The 16,359-nt window shown below is 52.1% G+C and overlaps 1 protein-coding gene across 1 annotated transcript in view; it reads right to left on the bottom strand.

The window, feature by feature from the left end:
• LOC104531486 (scavenger receptor cysteine-rich domain-containing group B protein) overlaps positions 1-4,018 on the bottom strand; it is a gene marked incomplete at its 3' end in the record, with an annotated part of 5,370 nt that extends 1,352 nt beyond the window's left edge. Inside the window, exons 1-5 of the mRNA XM_029087072.1 lie at positions 3,961-4,018; positions 3,664-3,699; positions 2,557-2,862; positions 951-1,022; positions 279-624 (exon numbers count right to left, since the gene is read on the bottom strand). Coding sequence (XP_028942905.1) covers positions 279-624; positions 951-1,022; positions 2,557-2,862; positions 3,664-3,699; positions 3,961-4,018 — 818 coding nt within the window. The remainder of the gene's footprint in view (positions 1-278; positions 625-950; positions 1,023-2,556; positions 2,863-3,663; positions 3,700-3,960) is intronic.
• Between the last annotated feature and the right edge of the window lie 12,341 nt (positions 4,019-16,359).

The following is a 16,359-nucleotide window of genomic DNA, read 5'->3' as shown; positions in this document are numbered from 1 at the left end:
AGGGCGGCCACGCGCTCCCTCCCGACAGCCGCGGGCAGGTTGTTTTCCAGCCAGCAGAGCAGGGAAATGGCAGCTAGGCAGGTTCATTTCCCTCCCAAATTGCTGCTCAGGTCGTGTCTCAGGCTCCCGACACGGTGTCACAGCCTGCTCCGGGGTGACAGCAGATTGGGATCATGGATGCTCCACAATACAGAGCCCACGTCCCTGCCTGACCATGGGCAGGTCAGCATCTCTCTGAGGTCATTTCTCCTCAGGAACCAGGATGTCCTTGGATTTACCACCCCCCAAGGTGATACTCTACCCTAGTACCTGTGCAGATGACCCCAGCATCCTCGTGGTGGCCACAGTTGTGGATGGCCCAGCCGGGGCTGTAGCAAGGGGGGGGGGAAGGGGCGCTGCCGTCACAGTTGACGTTATCCAGGAGGATGTGCCCCGTGCCGTAGCCAAAATAGGCATTGCTCTTGTAATCCAGGGCTTGGCCACAGCCCACCTGCTTGCACACCACGCTGGCATCGCTCAGACCCCAGTCGTCGTCACAGACGGTGCCCCAGTTCCCACGGTAGAAGATCTCCACCCGGCCTTGGCAAGTGTCTGTCCCGCTCACCAAACGGATGCTGCCGTCACCTGGAAGGTGGCAGCACATGGTGAGAAGGACATTGCTTTCCCCAGGAGGTCACTGCCACATGCCATGGCACAGCGATGCCACCGAGTCTGGATCTGGCAGTGCCCATGATGGCAAAGAAACCCAGCGAGAAACTGTGGGGAAGGGGCAATGCTTTAGGGCAGCCTGGCTGCTGGGAGCATTGGTGAACATTTGGGACAGGGTTTGGACATGACCAACACAACGATGAGGTCCCCAGTGCTCTGCTGGAGAGTTGGGGTGCTTCATGGAGGGGCAGTGAGTAGGTGGGTGGGTGGGGGACACTGCAAGTGACAGCTGAGCAGCTTACTTTCCCCATCCTGCACCGATGCTGTGAGGGTCCTGCTCGTCGGTCCTTCGCTGGCTTGAGTGGGTGAGAGCTCTGCAAAGGGAAGCGGAGAGGTCGTGTCCATCACAAGCCATCCAGAAGCTGGCTGGGAGCAGTGCCCACGCGCTGCCACACATGCCCCACGGAAAGCAAGAGGGTTTGCACCAAACCAACCCCAACGGGGAAAGAAAGAGGAGTCTGCAGCTCCACCACCCTGCCCAGAGTTATCTGCCCGGTTGTAGGTGCAGGAAGGTGGATGGAGTCACCACCTCGGTGCTGGAGTGGTGGGAAGTTGTGCCCATGGCATGGCATGGGGACCCACTGAGCTGGAGAGTCAGGCTCCAACCTTTCCTGGGATTTGGATTCAAAGTCGGGGCGTGTTTCTAGAAAGCAACAGGAATATTTTGATTTTCTTGCTGGTTTTATCTCCATTTCTTTTGTTAACGATGTTGGTTCAAGGTGCTTTATTGCCCATCTTGTCCCAGCCCCTCAACTGGGCTGGAGAAATTATCTGGGGGTGGTGTGGGGAGCTGGATGGAAGTGGAGGTGATTGGTCCAATAGCCAGCCACATGCATGCCCAAGGGCTGTGAGAAGCATCTCAGGAAACCCAGCCCACCCACACGGTGAAGAGCTGGCCAGCTCCACACCTTCCTCCATAACCACAACAGATGGGAAGCTGGGTCATGAAGGCCTCCACACAGCATGGGTGGGAGCACCTTCCCTAGGGGACTGGTGGGTCAGACTCCTGCATCTCCTCTGAGGGCCACCCCAGAGCATCTCCTGGTCTCCTTCACCAACCAAGCTACAAACACCTAACAGCTCAAGCTGCTCCTTTGCCCTCAGACCCATCTCTACCACCTCCTTCTTCAGTCCTTCCACCCCTTCTCTCCAGCAGGGCCTTGATTCAGGGTTCCTACTCAATCCACGCTCTCCTTTCTCTGGTTGCTGCTGGTCCAACCCACCAGTCCACCCAGCATTCCTCCCTTTCTAAACCCAGTTTCTGCAGGACTCAGAGCTTCACTGAACAGTTGCAGCCATGGCCGAGCTCTGGATCTTCACGGCCTCACATTAACTGGTCTTTGGTGGCCATGGCTGATGAACAAACCCTACGTAGCTTTGCAACAGGAACATGTAGGTTATATGGGGTGGTCATGGAGCCGTTCCACTTTCACTTGCCAAATTTCCACTGCTTTTCTCACCTTGAGGAACATTTCCTGCTGCAAAGCTCAGCAATTTGAAGAAAGGCAAGTCAAAAGGAGAAAGAGCAGCTGACTCAGAGGCAGGAGTGTGGGTGGGTTTGTGCTCCTTCTCCAGGGATCGTGCTGGAGAGGTTGCAAAGTCGATCTGGAAGTGATGGGGAACACAAACCAGGCTGGTCACCCTATGGAACACCAGCATGCTGAGCTGGGACATGACCTGGGTGGAAGAAAGAGGTGGAGGAAGGCTGCAGAGGAGGTTTGGCTGACCCAGGGGCAAAGGAACAGGATCTGAGATGCAACTCTGGGGCTTCTCCAAGGCGTCTGCAGACAAAAGGGCTTGCAGGAACCCCCCTGTTGTCCTTGTCCCCAAGGAACTCAGCCTCATTACCGTTGCAGATGACAGCCACATCCTCATAGTGGTAGCAGTTGTGGATGCCCCAGCCATGGCTCCAGCACTCGCTCAAGGCTGCCTCCCGGCCCTTGCAGTCCACGTTGTCCAGGAAGATGGGTCCACTCCCTTGGCCGAAGGTCATGGCAGCCGGGAGGGTGATGGCGTGGCCACAGCCCAGCTGGCGACACACCACGTTGGCATCCACAATGTCCCAGTCATCATCACAGACCGTCCCCCAGGAGCCGTTGTAAAGGATCTCCACTCGCCCCTGGCACCGGCTGGGGCCGTTGGCAAGCCGTATCTCTGGAAGGATGGGTAGAGGGAGGACACTCAGTAGGCAACAAGCCCATCCCAGGGTCAGGAGGTGACAAACACTCAATGGGCATCACGGGGAGGGTGTGAGCCCTCTCTGCACCAAACCTCTGCTCCTTGACTAAAATGGTGACCCTTTGCTGTAGCACAAGGCAGCTGTTGGCTTGGTGCTACACACCTGATAGTGGGACATGAGCTTCTCTTCAGCTGCTGGAAGCAGTCGACATGAAGACTCAACGCATCTCAATACATAAATGAGATGCACCATCATCCCATCATCTTGCCTACGAATGGCCTGGGCAATAACCCAACGGAAGAAGAGGAAAGCGGGCACGTGGCATCACATGATGACATATGATGGGTGACAAGTGACAAGATGCCATTAGCAAGATCTTCTTGGGCCTCAATGGATACAACTAGCGCTGGTTCCATGTGGGAGTTGATGGGATGGAGATGATCTCTCAGGCTGCTGGTGGTGGGGAACGGGTGTGTAAGCGTTCCTGGCCTGCCACGCCAGGGGAATTATTGGCTGGGGTGTGAGGAGTGGCACAGGGACAGGGACTCAGCAGGAGGTGGCAACATTCCCCTCTGGGGATAATATGAGGAACAGGGATAATAAAGCATCTCTGGTTCCTTTCTGGAAAGGACATTCAGCTTTTTGTCGCCGCTTTTTGTTCAAAACCAATGTGCTGCTTTTTTTTAAAATTCTCCAAACCTCATTTTTAACCAAAAATTGCATTTTTCAACTACAAAACTTCCAAGAGAAAAGTGACTTTGAAAGAAGAATCTCACCTGGGAATGGCACCAGCTCGGGCTCAGAGGTGTTGCCTGCAAGGGAGAAGAAAATGGATCAGATCACCCCAGTGTCCTGGCCGCGAGCAGGGGAGGGGGGTGCAGCTCAGGGGGTGGTGGCAGCAGGGATGTGGGTGGGCACTGCAGGACCCAGACCCTCCCCTTTTCTGCAAGGACTCGAGGTTTGTAGGAGAGAAAATAAACACCTGGGACATCATTGCAGATCTCCTCAGTTATCCAGGGCACCTTGGGCTTGAGGTTCCAGCTGCACAACCCTCTCCTGCAGGTGACACCTACCAAGCAAGTGAAATCCCTTCACGCTAATTACAGCACCCAGGGGCTCATCAATGCCCATGGTGGCTCTGTGGCCTCTTTTCCTACCCCTGGCTTGGGCCAGCCCTGTCCTGCTTCATGCTCAGCCTACGAGCAATGACATGAAGGTCAATTCCTGCCACTCTGGAGGTGGATGTCACTGTCGTGAGAAGCAGCGTGAGCCTGGAGGGGATGGTGGAGCAGATGAAGTCATCTCCCTTCTGCCTTGCTACGATGTGGCCTGGGAGACCATTAAGTCACCTGCAAAACTGGTCTGACTTTTTCCTTCACTTAGGTCAAGGAAAGACCCAGAAGCCCCAAGAAAAATGAGACTAAAGCAACTGTCTGGCTGTAACTGTCACTTAGCACCCAGGAGCAGAGGCTAAGAGTGAGATACCACCCATAGCTGGGATGAACAACAGCAATGGGGAGCTCCAGCTGTGATTGGGGAGCTCCAGCCATGGTCAAAGAGCTCCAGCCATGATTGGGGAGCTCCAGCTCTGGTTGAGGAGCTCTGGGTGCAGTCAGGGAGGCCCAGCCATGGTCAGGGAGCTCCAGCCATGGTCGAGGAGCTCCAGTCATAACTGGGGAGCTCCAGATGTGGTTGAGGAGGTCTGGGTGCAGTCAGGGAGGTTCAGCCATGGTCAGGGAGCTCCAGCTGTGGTCGAGGAGCTTCAGCCATAATTGGGGAGCTCCAGATGTGGTTGAGGAGGTCTGGGTGCAGTCAGGGAGGTTCAGCCATGGTCAGGGAGCTCCAGCTGTGGTCGAGGAGCTTCAGCCATAATTGGGGAGCTCCAGATGTGGTTGAGGAGCTCCAGCTGTGGTTGGGAAGCTCCAGCCATGGTTGGGCACTGGTCCCTCTCCAGCCACCGCAGCTGGACTCAGGAAGGCCGGAAAATGATGTTGCAAAGTCAGCAAGAACTGGGCGAGACCAAGGGAGCAGAGAGGCTGGCTTGCTGAGAGAGGACAGGGAAGGACACACAGCCCCATGGGCTGGATAACAGGAGAGGTAATTCACATCACCTCTGCACCAAAAATGTGGAGATGTGAGGCTTTTCAGGAAGAGCTTTTGATCCTGGTTTGTATTGATTTTTAACACCTAGTCCACTCCAGTGCTGAAAAAAGCAGTGGATGAAAAGGACATTGTTAAATATTCAATGTTCATCTCCCTTTAAGTCAAAATCAAAGCTCTGAAGTATTCATTCGAGAGCATCCTCCAGCAAAGTCAAGAGAGACCTGACAAAACATGCCCGGGATGTCTACGTTAATGAGGAACGGGAGAAAAACAGCAGGTTTGGAGCAGAGAGACCCCTCCACATTCCTCTGATCCAGCTTCACAAAGCCAAAAGAAAAGGGGAACCAGCTCAGAGTGAACATCAGCCCTTCCAGGGCACGGTTCTAAATAAAACCACCACATGGGAGGGCAAATCGCTCTTCGTTAGCAACTTAGCCGTGCCTATTAATGAAGAGAGCCTGGCAGTGCAGGAGACAATGTCTCCAAGCCACCAAGGTCCCCCCGACTGTGGGTGGAGGCACTTGGAGAGATGGAAAGCTCCAGCTGAGGAGGTGGGAACTGTAAAACCTGATTTAATCCAATTATGGTGTCTGACTACACCTTGATTGCCCGCTTTCTGGCTGCCTTTGTCTTGTGGGGCTTTGTTGAGGCAGGAAGGTGTCACCAACCCCCTGGCTGTAATGACACTGATAAAGTCACACCAGGATAATTACGCTGCCGCAACACTCTGCAGATCCTGGTTGGAGAGCGGGAATGGCTTCTTCCAGTTTGGTTTAAATACTTCCTAGCCTGGCTGGAGTGACTGGGGACCAGTGACATCAGGGATAGGTGCTTATCCCACCCTTTGCCTTGGCAGGATAGGTCCCACAGCTCTTGTCCCTTGGCCATCAGCATCCTCCCAGCGCCGCTGCTGCTCTGGAGCTCAGACCCGTGCTGTCCCCATTGCTGGTCTGAGCGCTGAACTTGCCATCGAGCATAGATCATGGAATGAATCATAGAATGGTTTTGGGTTGGAAGGGACCTTAAAGCTCATCCAGTTCCAACCACCCTGCCAGCAGCAGGGACACCTTCCACTAGACCAGGTTGCTCAAAGCCTCATCCAACCTGGCCTTGAACACTCCCGGGGAGGAGCAGCCACAGCTTCTCTGGGCAACCTGGGCCAGTGTCTCACCACCCTCACAGGGAAAGAATTTCTTCCCAATATCTCATCTAAATCTACTCTCATCCAGTTTCAAGCCATCACTCCTTGTTCTGTCACTCCCCTGCCCTTATCAAAAATCCCTCCCCAGCCTTCCTGGAGCCCCGTCAGGATCTGGAAGGTCATGGTGGAAGAGAAGAGCTGAACTTGCTCCCTCCATCCCTGTGCAGGTTCAACGCCATTGGGGACATTGTGATATTCCTGCTCATGGCTCTCCATGAAGAAAATCTCCTGCCCACAAATCTGAGAGCAGAAGGGAGACCATAGGTGCCTAAAATTAACCCATCCCACCACACCACGCAGAAGCTCACCAGTGGTGCTGAGGAGGAGGAGGAGGAGCACAGCTGGTGTCAAGGAGAGAGGCAGCACCCCGATGTCCAGCCTCCCCACGCCGTGCCGGCTGGCCAGACAGGGACCAATTCTCATTGCTGCACCGTGGTCCTCCCACAGATGGGTGTCCAGAGGAAGTTGTCCCTGAAACCTGCAGACAGCGGTGTTAATGGTGTTGGCCAGAAGAACCTTTGCCCCACCAAGAGCCATGCAGGACCTGCAAACAAGTCCCTCCTTGGCACTTGCTGGAGCAGTGACCAAGAGTCACATGAAAAATAATTTGGGTTGGATTTATTGAGAACAAGAGATATTTTTTTGAGGGGCAAGATGAAGCTGCAGGGCCACATCCCACCCACGAGACAAAACTGGAAGCAGCAAGATCCTCAGGGCTGGGCTGCTGTACAGGCAGAAGGATGGACCTCAGACCCACCAGGACACTTGAATGCTGAGCCTCAGAGCTCTCATCCAGAGTCTTCAGCCCCCAAGACGTTCAGGGAACCATCCTGTTTGCACCCATGTGGAGTTCATCCTTCTGTTACTTCTACAGGAGGTTACAAGCAAACCCCACAGAACATATGTACCATATACACCTCTCCCTCCGGTGCTCTCCTCCAGTGGGCTCCTGGAGACCATACCCACCTCCTCCTGCATGAAGAGGGGGTCTGCTCTGTGGGTGACACAGCCTCCCCGCTCCCAGGGACCCTTCCCCATGCACTGAGGTCCCCATAGGGTCCCACCAGGCAGCACATGATCATATACAGCACTTGAGCTACCATAACACCCTGTCTGATGCCTTGCACCCATCTTTCTTCATCACCCCATGATGAATTAATTATCCTAAAAGCTCTCCTGGGCAGCTCTTATCCCTGGCCACCCATGTCCCCCACCATGAGACCACCCCGTCTTGTTTGGGGCTCTACCCAGAGGCTCCCATTGTCTCCACTCTTCATCATCTCATGGGAAAAAGCAGGGAAAGGCATTTCTGTGGGAAGTCAGATATTTCTATGGTCTGATAGGACAACCTCGTTCACCTGGGGGATGAAGATGCAAATTCCACTGGGACAAGATGGAAAACAAATGGGAATGTCAGGCAGAAAATGAGGGAGAGATTAAATATCGCAAGATGCCATCTCCCTTTCGCTGACTGCTCCCTTCAGCAGTGACTGCGGTGGATTTCTAGCTCTGTTCCACTCACACCTTGCTGGGCAGTGGGATGTGGGCTGGTCCTGCTCTCCCTTACACCTCCAGGAACCCAGACCCATGTCCCAGCAATCCCAGCAGCCAGCCTGACAGCAGCACTGGGACGGCAGCGTGCGCTGGTGGAGGAGTGCCATCGTGAGGAGGCTTTTCACACGCTGGCTCTACAGCCAGGCTGGAAATCTCAGCTAAGCGCAGCCCTAAAATTAGTCTCTCCTTTTTTTTTACGAGTCACAACATCTCCTGAGGGATGGGCACTGACTGCTGCTGCTTGAGGCATCTACTGATGGGCAGAAACTTGGGAAAGGGTGTTGAAATCCACCGTATCGGTGACCCTCTCTGTGGAGATCCCTCATCCAGCCTTTTGCTGCTCCTGGTTATCTGATGTGGACACATGGGGTGGGAAGAGCTCCCAGATGGGACCATGTCCTGATGCCATGTCCACCCAGTCATGATCCCTCAAGATCACAGGTTGGGTGGGCTCCCAAGCCTCCAGAACAAGCCTTTGACTTTGTTGCCTGCACCAGCAAGAGATGATAGTCAACCAAAAGTTTTTGTGTGCACCAGTAAGAGATGATGGTAGACCAAGGCTTTCAGTGTACATCAGTGAGAAATGATGGCAGTCTAAGGCTTTTTGCATGCATCAGCAAGAGATGGTGGTAGAACAAGGCTTTTGTGTGTACCAGTGAGAGGTGATGGTAGACCAAAGCTTTTTCTGTTCACCAGCAAGAGATGGTGGTAGAACAAAGCTTTTTGTGTTCACCAGCAAGAGATGATGGTAGACCAAGGGGTTTTGTGTTCACCAGCAAGAGATGGTGGTAGACCAAAGCTTTTTGTGTTCACCAGCAAGAAATGATGGTAGACCAAAGCTTTTTGTGTTCACCAGCAAGAAATGATGGTAGACCAAAGCTTTTTGTGTTCACCAGCAAGAAATGATGGTAGACCAAAGCTTTTTGTGTTCACCAGCAAGAGATGATGGTAGCACAGCACTGGAGGTGCAGGATGGAGCCACCATGGATGGGATACAGCCCTGTTACACCTCCCGGCTCTCCCCACTCAGCTCCTGCTGACCAAGCCTTGGGAGGAGATCTGCCAGCAGACAGATGGCTCAGTGATGGGGGATGAAAACCAATCTACTCTCGAAGGTGGTGTGTCTCAATACTCCATTCATCCCTCCTGCAGCACCGAATAATGTCGCCTTTTGTCCTGCCGGCCCTCCCCTCTCTCTGGCAGAGCAGGGCTGACAGACAGCCCCACTGCCGCCCTGTCCCGGCCAAACCCTCGCATCATGTCCTGCTCTGGGGACGTTGTCATCGCAGGCCACTGTTGTCATCGAGGGCCATTTTGTGCCGGAGCCAGCGCGTTCCTGCTCCCTGGCAGGGTGGCAGTGGGCATTAACCGCTGCGATGCTGCACCACAACTGACCCCAAAAATGTCAAACGCAACTTCTCTCCTCTGTCTGTGCTTTTCCACCTGCTTCTCCATCCTCACCCCAACACTCCAAGTTCAGCTACAAACTGAACCCCCTTTTCGTTGCACCCAGGGGCGTTGAGATCCTTTACCCCAACAGATGCTTTGAAACCATCCTAAGCCATGGTGGCACCGTGGCAAAGCACAGTGTCCCTTTTAAAGGGTTCCTGAATGTGGGTTGCTGAAAGTACCTTCAAACTAAGGTCTCTCCAGCTGCTGGGTGTCATAAAACAAACCCCAACCGTGTCTCTGGCAGAAGCATGTACCCCCTATCAGCCCCCATCCTGCCCGAGCGCTCACCCCTGCCTCCGATGCAACATGGACAGGGTGGGAGCAGGGCTCGAACACGGGCACAGAAAGTCCCTGCTTTCACCCCAAAAACACATGCCACAGGAGACACGCTCCACCCAACCAGCTCTTTGTCCTGGGTGAAAATTCCCTTCTCCTGCCTGGAGATGAGATCCCACAGGTCCTTGGGTCCCTTTGGTCACCCTTTGCTCCCTTTACGTCCCCTTTGGTCCCTCTTTGGTCCCTTTTGGTCCCCTTTGGTTCCCCTTTGGTTCACCTTTGGGTCCTTTTGGTCCCCTTTGGTCCCCTTTAACCCCCCTTTGGTCTGTCTTTGGTCACTTTCAGTCCCCTTTGGCCCTCCTTTGGTGCTCTTATGGTCCCCTTTGGTCCTTTTGGGTCCCATTTGATGCCTCATTGGTCCCTTTCTGTCCCTTTTGGTCCCCTTTTGTCTCTTTCAGTCCCCTTTGGCCCCCCTTTGGTGCACTTTTGGGCCCCTTTGGGTCCCTTTTGGTCCTCTTTTGTCCCTTTCAGTCCCCTTTGGTCCTCCTTTTGGTCCCTTTTGGGTCCCCTTTGGTCCCTTTCAGTCCCCTTTGGTCCTCCTTTTGGTCCCTTTTGGGTCCCCTTTGGTCCCTTTCAGTCCCCTTTGGTCCTCCTTTTGGTCCCCTTTGGGTCCCCTTTTGTACCTTTCATCCCCTCGCGTCCCCCTTGGCCATGGCTGGACCAACCCCCTTGCTCTCCAGCTGTCACTTCTTCCACTTCTCAATTATTGAAACAATTTCATGAGAAATTAGAGTCTTTCAGCTGCCACCACCCCATCAGGTCCTTATTTGTAATAACCAGGCTGACCTAAGAAAAAGGCATCAGAAATCCACGTACCTGTTTGGTATTTTCTTTCCAGTATAAAGATGGATATTGGATCCCAGAAATAAATATCCTCTTTTGAAGTAAAGGAAAAAAACTGGCTAATTAGTTAAAAAAAAATAATAATTATTGTTGAAATGAATATTTCCAGAGAGAGGTGATGGAATTTTTTTCTTTTGGTGAGAACTTGGTTAGTAAATTAAAAAAAACAACAAAATAAAATAAAGAAAGAGGAGGAAAAGGATCTCATCCATCAACAGAACAGCTCCAGCCCGTCATCTCTCTCCACCTTTGGGGTTACAGCTCTAGTGTGGGACAGCAGCTCTGCATCCCATCCTGGGGCAATTCATCCCGAAAGCAAAGGAGAAAGAGAGGGAGGAAGAGGAGGAGGAGGAGGAGAAGAAGAAGGAGAGAGGGAGGAAGAGAGGGAAGACCTCTAGGGAGCCATGGTGGGAAGGAATGGCTCGGGTTTCAGGCAGGCAGGCAGGGACACATCCTTAAATTGGGTGCTGGCAGAGCCTCAGGGGAAGGGAGCAGCAATTTCAGCGGATTTGGGCTTTTCAGCTCCTTCCCACCTCCCTCCTCAGCTTTCCGAATGCCCTTCTGGAGAGGAAGCGGCGATAACCAGCTGGCTGGAAATATTTCTGTCGATGCCTGAGCCAGCACCGGGATGCAGCTGGAGGGGATGGTCCCAAGTCCTACCCAGGGGACTTGGGGACTGCTCACTGGGAACCCCACTCCTCCTGCAAACCATGGTCCTCCCTGTCTGCTCCTGGGTGAGAAATTGCCTTCAGAGATCCTTTTTTTCAGGACTTTTCCTGCCTGGCCATCCAAGGCAGCTCTGCTGATGTCTTTGCAACCTCAGCCTGTGGTGAGGGGTACCCACACCCTGGGACTGACACCTTTCCCATCCACCTCCTGTACTACACATCCCTGTTGTTTCCTTTAGCTCCTGACCAGGACATCTCTATTTTTAAATGAAATGTGTGTTTAACCATTTTTAACCATTTCAGCTTTTTAACCATTTTCATAGAATCACAGAATGGTTTGGGTTGGAAGGGACCTTTAAAGGCCACCTAGTCCAACCCCCTGCAGTGAGCAGGGACATCTTCAACCACATCAGGTTTTAACCATCATTGCAAGTAAAAGCCTGACCACACGAGACTCTTGGGTCTCAGCAGCCTTGAAGGCAACAGAAAAAGGACCCCCCAAAAATACTAGTTTTCCTAGTTTTGTGAATTCTTAAGCTCTCCAGCAATTTTAGGAGGCTGAGCTTTGAACAAATCGATCCTATGATCAAGAGGATTCCTGCCCTGGCTTTCATGGAAGGCAGCATCCTTGCTGATGCTGCTGTGTTGCTCATTTGTTCCTACACCAAACCCAGACCTTTTAAATGCCCTTAAACACCCTCAAATGCCTGGGCTTCGTGTTGGACTCAGCACAAAGCAAGCTCCTGCTACAGCTGTCACCAGCTGCATGGTTACCCATCTGCCATTACTTTCTTGCAGGGATTCAAGTAATTAACAATTAAGCATTGACTTTTCATTCCGCAGTAGCAGCAAAGTTCTAATTAGACAACTCACAAATGCAAGTTTCAAAGGTGTCTTTTAAGTTTTTTTTGCCTCAGTTTGGACAAACTCTCCACCACCCTGGCTTGCTGCCAGAGCCCGTGATCTGGAAATCATCAACTTGAGCATGGACCCACATCCAGACTCTGAAGACCAGGGATGTACACCTCCCTAGATGCATGAGAAGGTCAGCAGGGTAAGGTCAACAGCCTGAAGATGCTCTCCACCCTGTCCCTGATTTCTCAGGCCATTCAGGCAGCATCACAGAGCTTTTCCACGCTGACATCGTTCCTGCATGTGCTTCGAGTGGCTTGGCACTATCAGCTACGGGCTTACGCTGCTCCGAGGAGGAGAAAACACAGCCAACCTTATTCAAGGAACAGCCACAACATAAGAAAGGCTAATTATAAAATTCCACAGGCCGGCATGGCTGTTCTCTTGTTTGCCAGGAAAAAAACCCACCTCTTTTTGTCCTTCATGATGGTCCTGCTGCCTGGTCACTCAGGGAGGTGGGTGATGCTTGCGGGACAGTGGTTTCTGAGGGGGTCAGGGCTGAGCAGGGCCATGCCCCCTCCCTGGAAGTGTTGAAGGCCAGGTTGGATGAGGCTTTGAGCAACCTGGTTGTCTAGTGGAAGGTGTCCCTGCTGCTGGCAGGGGGGGTGGAACTGGATGAGCTTTAAGGTCCCTTCCAACCCAAACCAGTCTGTGGTTCTATGATTCTATGCCCACCTCCATTCAGCATCTGCCATGTACCATGAGCAGCATCTACCACAGCTTCCTATGGCAGCGGGTGGATGGCACCTACAACAGCCATCAGCACATCTCTTCTATGGCAGCAGCTTGGTCATGGGTGGGAGCTGGGGAAAACTAGTGACTGAAAAATCTGCAGAAAAATAATAAATTAAAAGAAAAATAGTCTTCCCTTTTCAATTAGCTGGGAAAATAGAGAGAGGAGAGAAACCCATTTGTCCCAACTACACCATTGCCAGGAAATATGTTGGTGATTTAGAAGATGGACCTGGTGCAATATAAAAATCCACAAGGTAAAACAAAAGGCATCTTTTTGGTGGCAGGAGGAAAGGACGGAGCTGAGCTGTTCCTCAGGACACCAGTTGCTGTTGTGAGCCATTAGCTGGCTTATGCTGAACGACAGGTTTCCCTGCTGATCACTGAGCTAAATCACCAGGTATTTACGGGTTTCCTTCCTGCTGCCACCTGCGCTTTGGGGAACACCAGCACAAAGGATGGAGCCTCCCTCCATCCATGCCTTCCTCCACTCCTCCTCCTGCTCCAGGGCAGAGGATGAACCCTGCAATGTGGACTTGATGATCTTAAAGGTCTTTTCCAATCTAGGTGATTCTGTGGGGTCCCAGGAGATGAACTCTTGCACCCCAAACCAGCCGGCGTCCAGCAGCTTCAGGAGAAGGGAAAGCCATGAGTATGGTACGAGAGCATTTTGGTTCCCCTGTCCTGACGTCCAGCCCTGTCCCGGTGCAGCTGGAGCTGGGGTCCTAGCACCCCTCTATGCTATTTGGTGACCCAAGAGCTAACTGAACATATTTTCTGGCAGCTGGAAGAGCAGTTGCAGCCCCCAGAGAAGCTCAGCATTGCCCTCAGCTGCAGCAAGCTGGAGTTCGGGGAGAAGTACCCATCCCCTCCGTGGACAAAATCACCTTTGTTCCTCCCCGTAATCTGCTTCCTGACACACGTGCTGCAGAAACCACCCCAGCCAGGTGAGAAAGAGCAGCCCAAGGACACAGCGCTGACAGGCAGCTCCACAGAAGGCAGCCAGCCCATGGCATAGGCTCCGGCCGGCATCCGGAGCTGCAGCGGTCCGTGGGGTGGGAGAGGGGATGGGAAATGGGGAGCTGGGTTGGTCACAGCAAAGGCACTCGCCGTGGAGCGTTAGCTGGTGATATGCTGATGTTTCTAGTTGTGGTGGAGAAATTAGAATCATAGAATCATAGAATGGTTTGGATTGGAAGGGACCTTAAAGATCATCCAGTTCCAATCCCCCTGCCATCAGCAGGGACACCTTCCACTAGACCAGGTTGCTCAAAGCCTCATCCAACCTGGCCTTAAATTCAAGGATGTTCCAACTTCTCATGTTTTGCAGGTGCAGAAGAAACTTGGGGGGGGCATAGCAAAATTAGTAAACCCAAATTGGCTTTTGGATATGCCAGTGAGATATTCCATATCGTGTGACATCATGTTCAGTGTATAAATGAGGGTTGGCTGGAGTATCCCTCTCTCTTTTCCAGGATTGGGGTTTCAATTTCAGGATTTTCACTCTTCCAGGATCACTATCCAGGAATGGGCTGGGAACTGGTCAGCAGGTGGTGAGCAATTGCACTGTGCATCACTCATTTCCTCCTCCTTCTACTTCTTCTTCTTCTTCTTCTTCTTATTATTATTATTATTATTATCATCATCATCATCATTATTATCACTATCATTATTTTTTAATTTCAATTATTAAATTGTTCTTATGTCAACCTACGAGTCTCCTTACCTTTACCTCTCCAATTCTCTCCCCTTTTCCCAGAGAGATGGGCAGAGAGTGAGTGAGCGGCTGCATAGTGTTTGGCTGCCGGCTGGGTTAAACCATGACAGGACCTTTCAAAGTCCATCTAGTCCAGGCTGATCCAGAAAACCTCCCTAGGGATGGATCGTGTTTTTGGGTGCCGCGTGGCTGAGTGTGCACTAGGTGGCACGCATTTTCAAGAAGAAAGGCTTGAGGCAGCTGGGAGAGGGGTTGGGTTTGGGCAGAGAGCAAAGCTCCAGGGTGGCCAAGGCAATGGGCAAAGCAGGAGGAAGGCAGAGAAGGGAGATTGTTGTCCATAATCGGTCACTAATGGTGAGGTGAAGGGTGGGCAGAGCAGGCAAGATGAGCACAGGACCCAGAGGACTTGGTGTCAGTGGTTTCGTGGCTGGATTTTGCAAAGGCAGGGATGGAGAGAGATGTTTTACCAGGGTCTGCAGTGACAGGACAAGGGGCAGGGGTTTGAAGCTGAAAGAGGGTAAATTTAAATTTGACATAAGGAAGAAATGTTTTATGATGAGGGTGGTGAGACAAAGGAACAGGTTGCCCAGAGAAGCTGTGGATGCTGCATCATTGGAAGTGTTCAAGGTCAGGTTGGATGGGGCTTGGAGCAATCTGATCTGGTGGAAGATGTCCCTGCCCATGACCAGGGATTGGACTAGGTGGTCTTCAAAGATCCCTTCCAGCCTAAACCATTCCTGATTCCATGATTTCCCTGGAGAAGGCAGGCAGTGGGGCACAGGGAGGTTAGCAGAGCTCACCATCACCAGCAGGGACATGTCATCAAGTCAAATCCCAGGTGCTGGCCAGCAAGGTGACCTGGTAAGAGTGGGATGGCTGTAACGGATCCCATCTCTGCTTTGTCTGTCAGAGAGAGGCAGCAGCTGCTGCAGAGGAAAATGAAATGAAATTTCACCTTTTATCCTCTGCCTGCAGAGCAATTTCATCCTAATTCCTGTCCCTTTGGGTTTGTCTGCTCAGGGAAATGAATGTGAAACGGAGTGGGCTGTGAATTCAGAGTGTCACAGCCATCCCAGCACAGCTCGGCCAGACACAGTCCCGAGTGGCCGGGCTATTTCCCGGAGCACAGGGCTCGCCCTGATGGTTTAACACAACCTCACACATCAGGTTTAATAGACGTGAGTGTAGGACCACGAGTCAGTAACACACGAGATGGAGCAGCCAGGGGGGAAAGAAAGGAGGAGAAGGCAAATATCTGCCTGGTCACCCCGGTGTGAGGGTGGCTGAGCCAGATGATCCCACGCTGGAGGACTCGCGGCTTTGCACAGGGATTGGGGGAACATGCAGAGAGGTTGTTTCAGGGTGTGAGTGGGAAATAAGGATCCAGCTGGAAAAAAGCGTAAGGGACCGTGTGAAACTGAGGATTGTTAGGGTGAAAATGGTATCAAAGCATATCAAATACCAAATATCATATCAAATATCATATCAAATATCAAATATCATATCAAATATCAAATATCATATCAAATATCAAATATCATATCAAATATCATACCAAATATCAAATGTCATATCAAATATCAAATATTGTATCAAATATCAAATATCATATCAAATATTTTTGCAGGCGGTGAGGGCTACGGGGTTTGCATCCCTGTGGGTAGTAAATGGGGTCTGGAGGGAGCACTGGGCACTGAGCTTCACCTTCATGCTCACTGTCACACTCACTCTCACACTGTCACTCACTCACTCACACTCACACTGTCACACTCACACACTAACACACACTCACACAGTCACTCACTCATATCAAATAGCATATCAAATATCAAACGCACTCACACACGCACACGCACTCACACTCACTCTCACACTGTCACACTCACACTGTCACTCACACTCACTGTCACACGCACTCACTGTCACTCACACGCACACTCACACTCACACGCAC

The sequence above is a fragment of the Antrostomus carolinensis genome, unplaced genomic scaffold (genome assembly GCF_000700745.2).
Source record: "Antrostomus carolinensis isolate BGI_N321 unplaced genomic scaffold, ASM70074v2 scaffold24649, whole genome shotgun sequence".
Lineage (NCBI taxonomy): Eukaryota > Metazoa > Chordata > Aves > Caprimulgiformes > Caprimulgidae > Antrostomus > Antrostomus carolinensis.
This window is presented reverse-complemented; position numbering and strand designations above follow the sequence as displayed.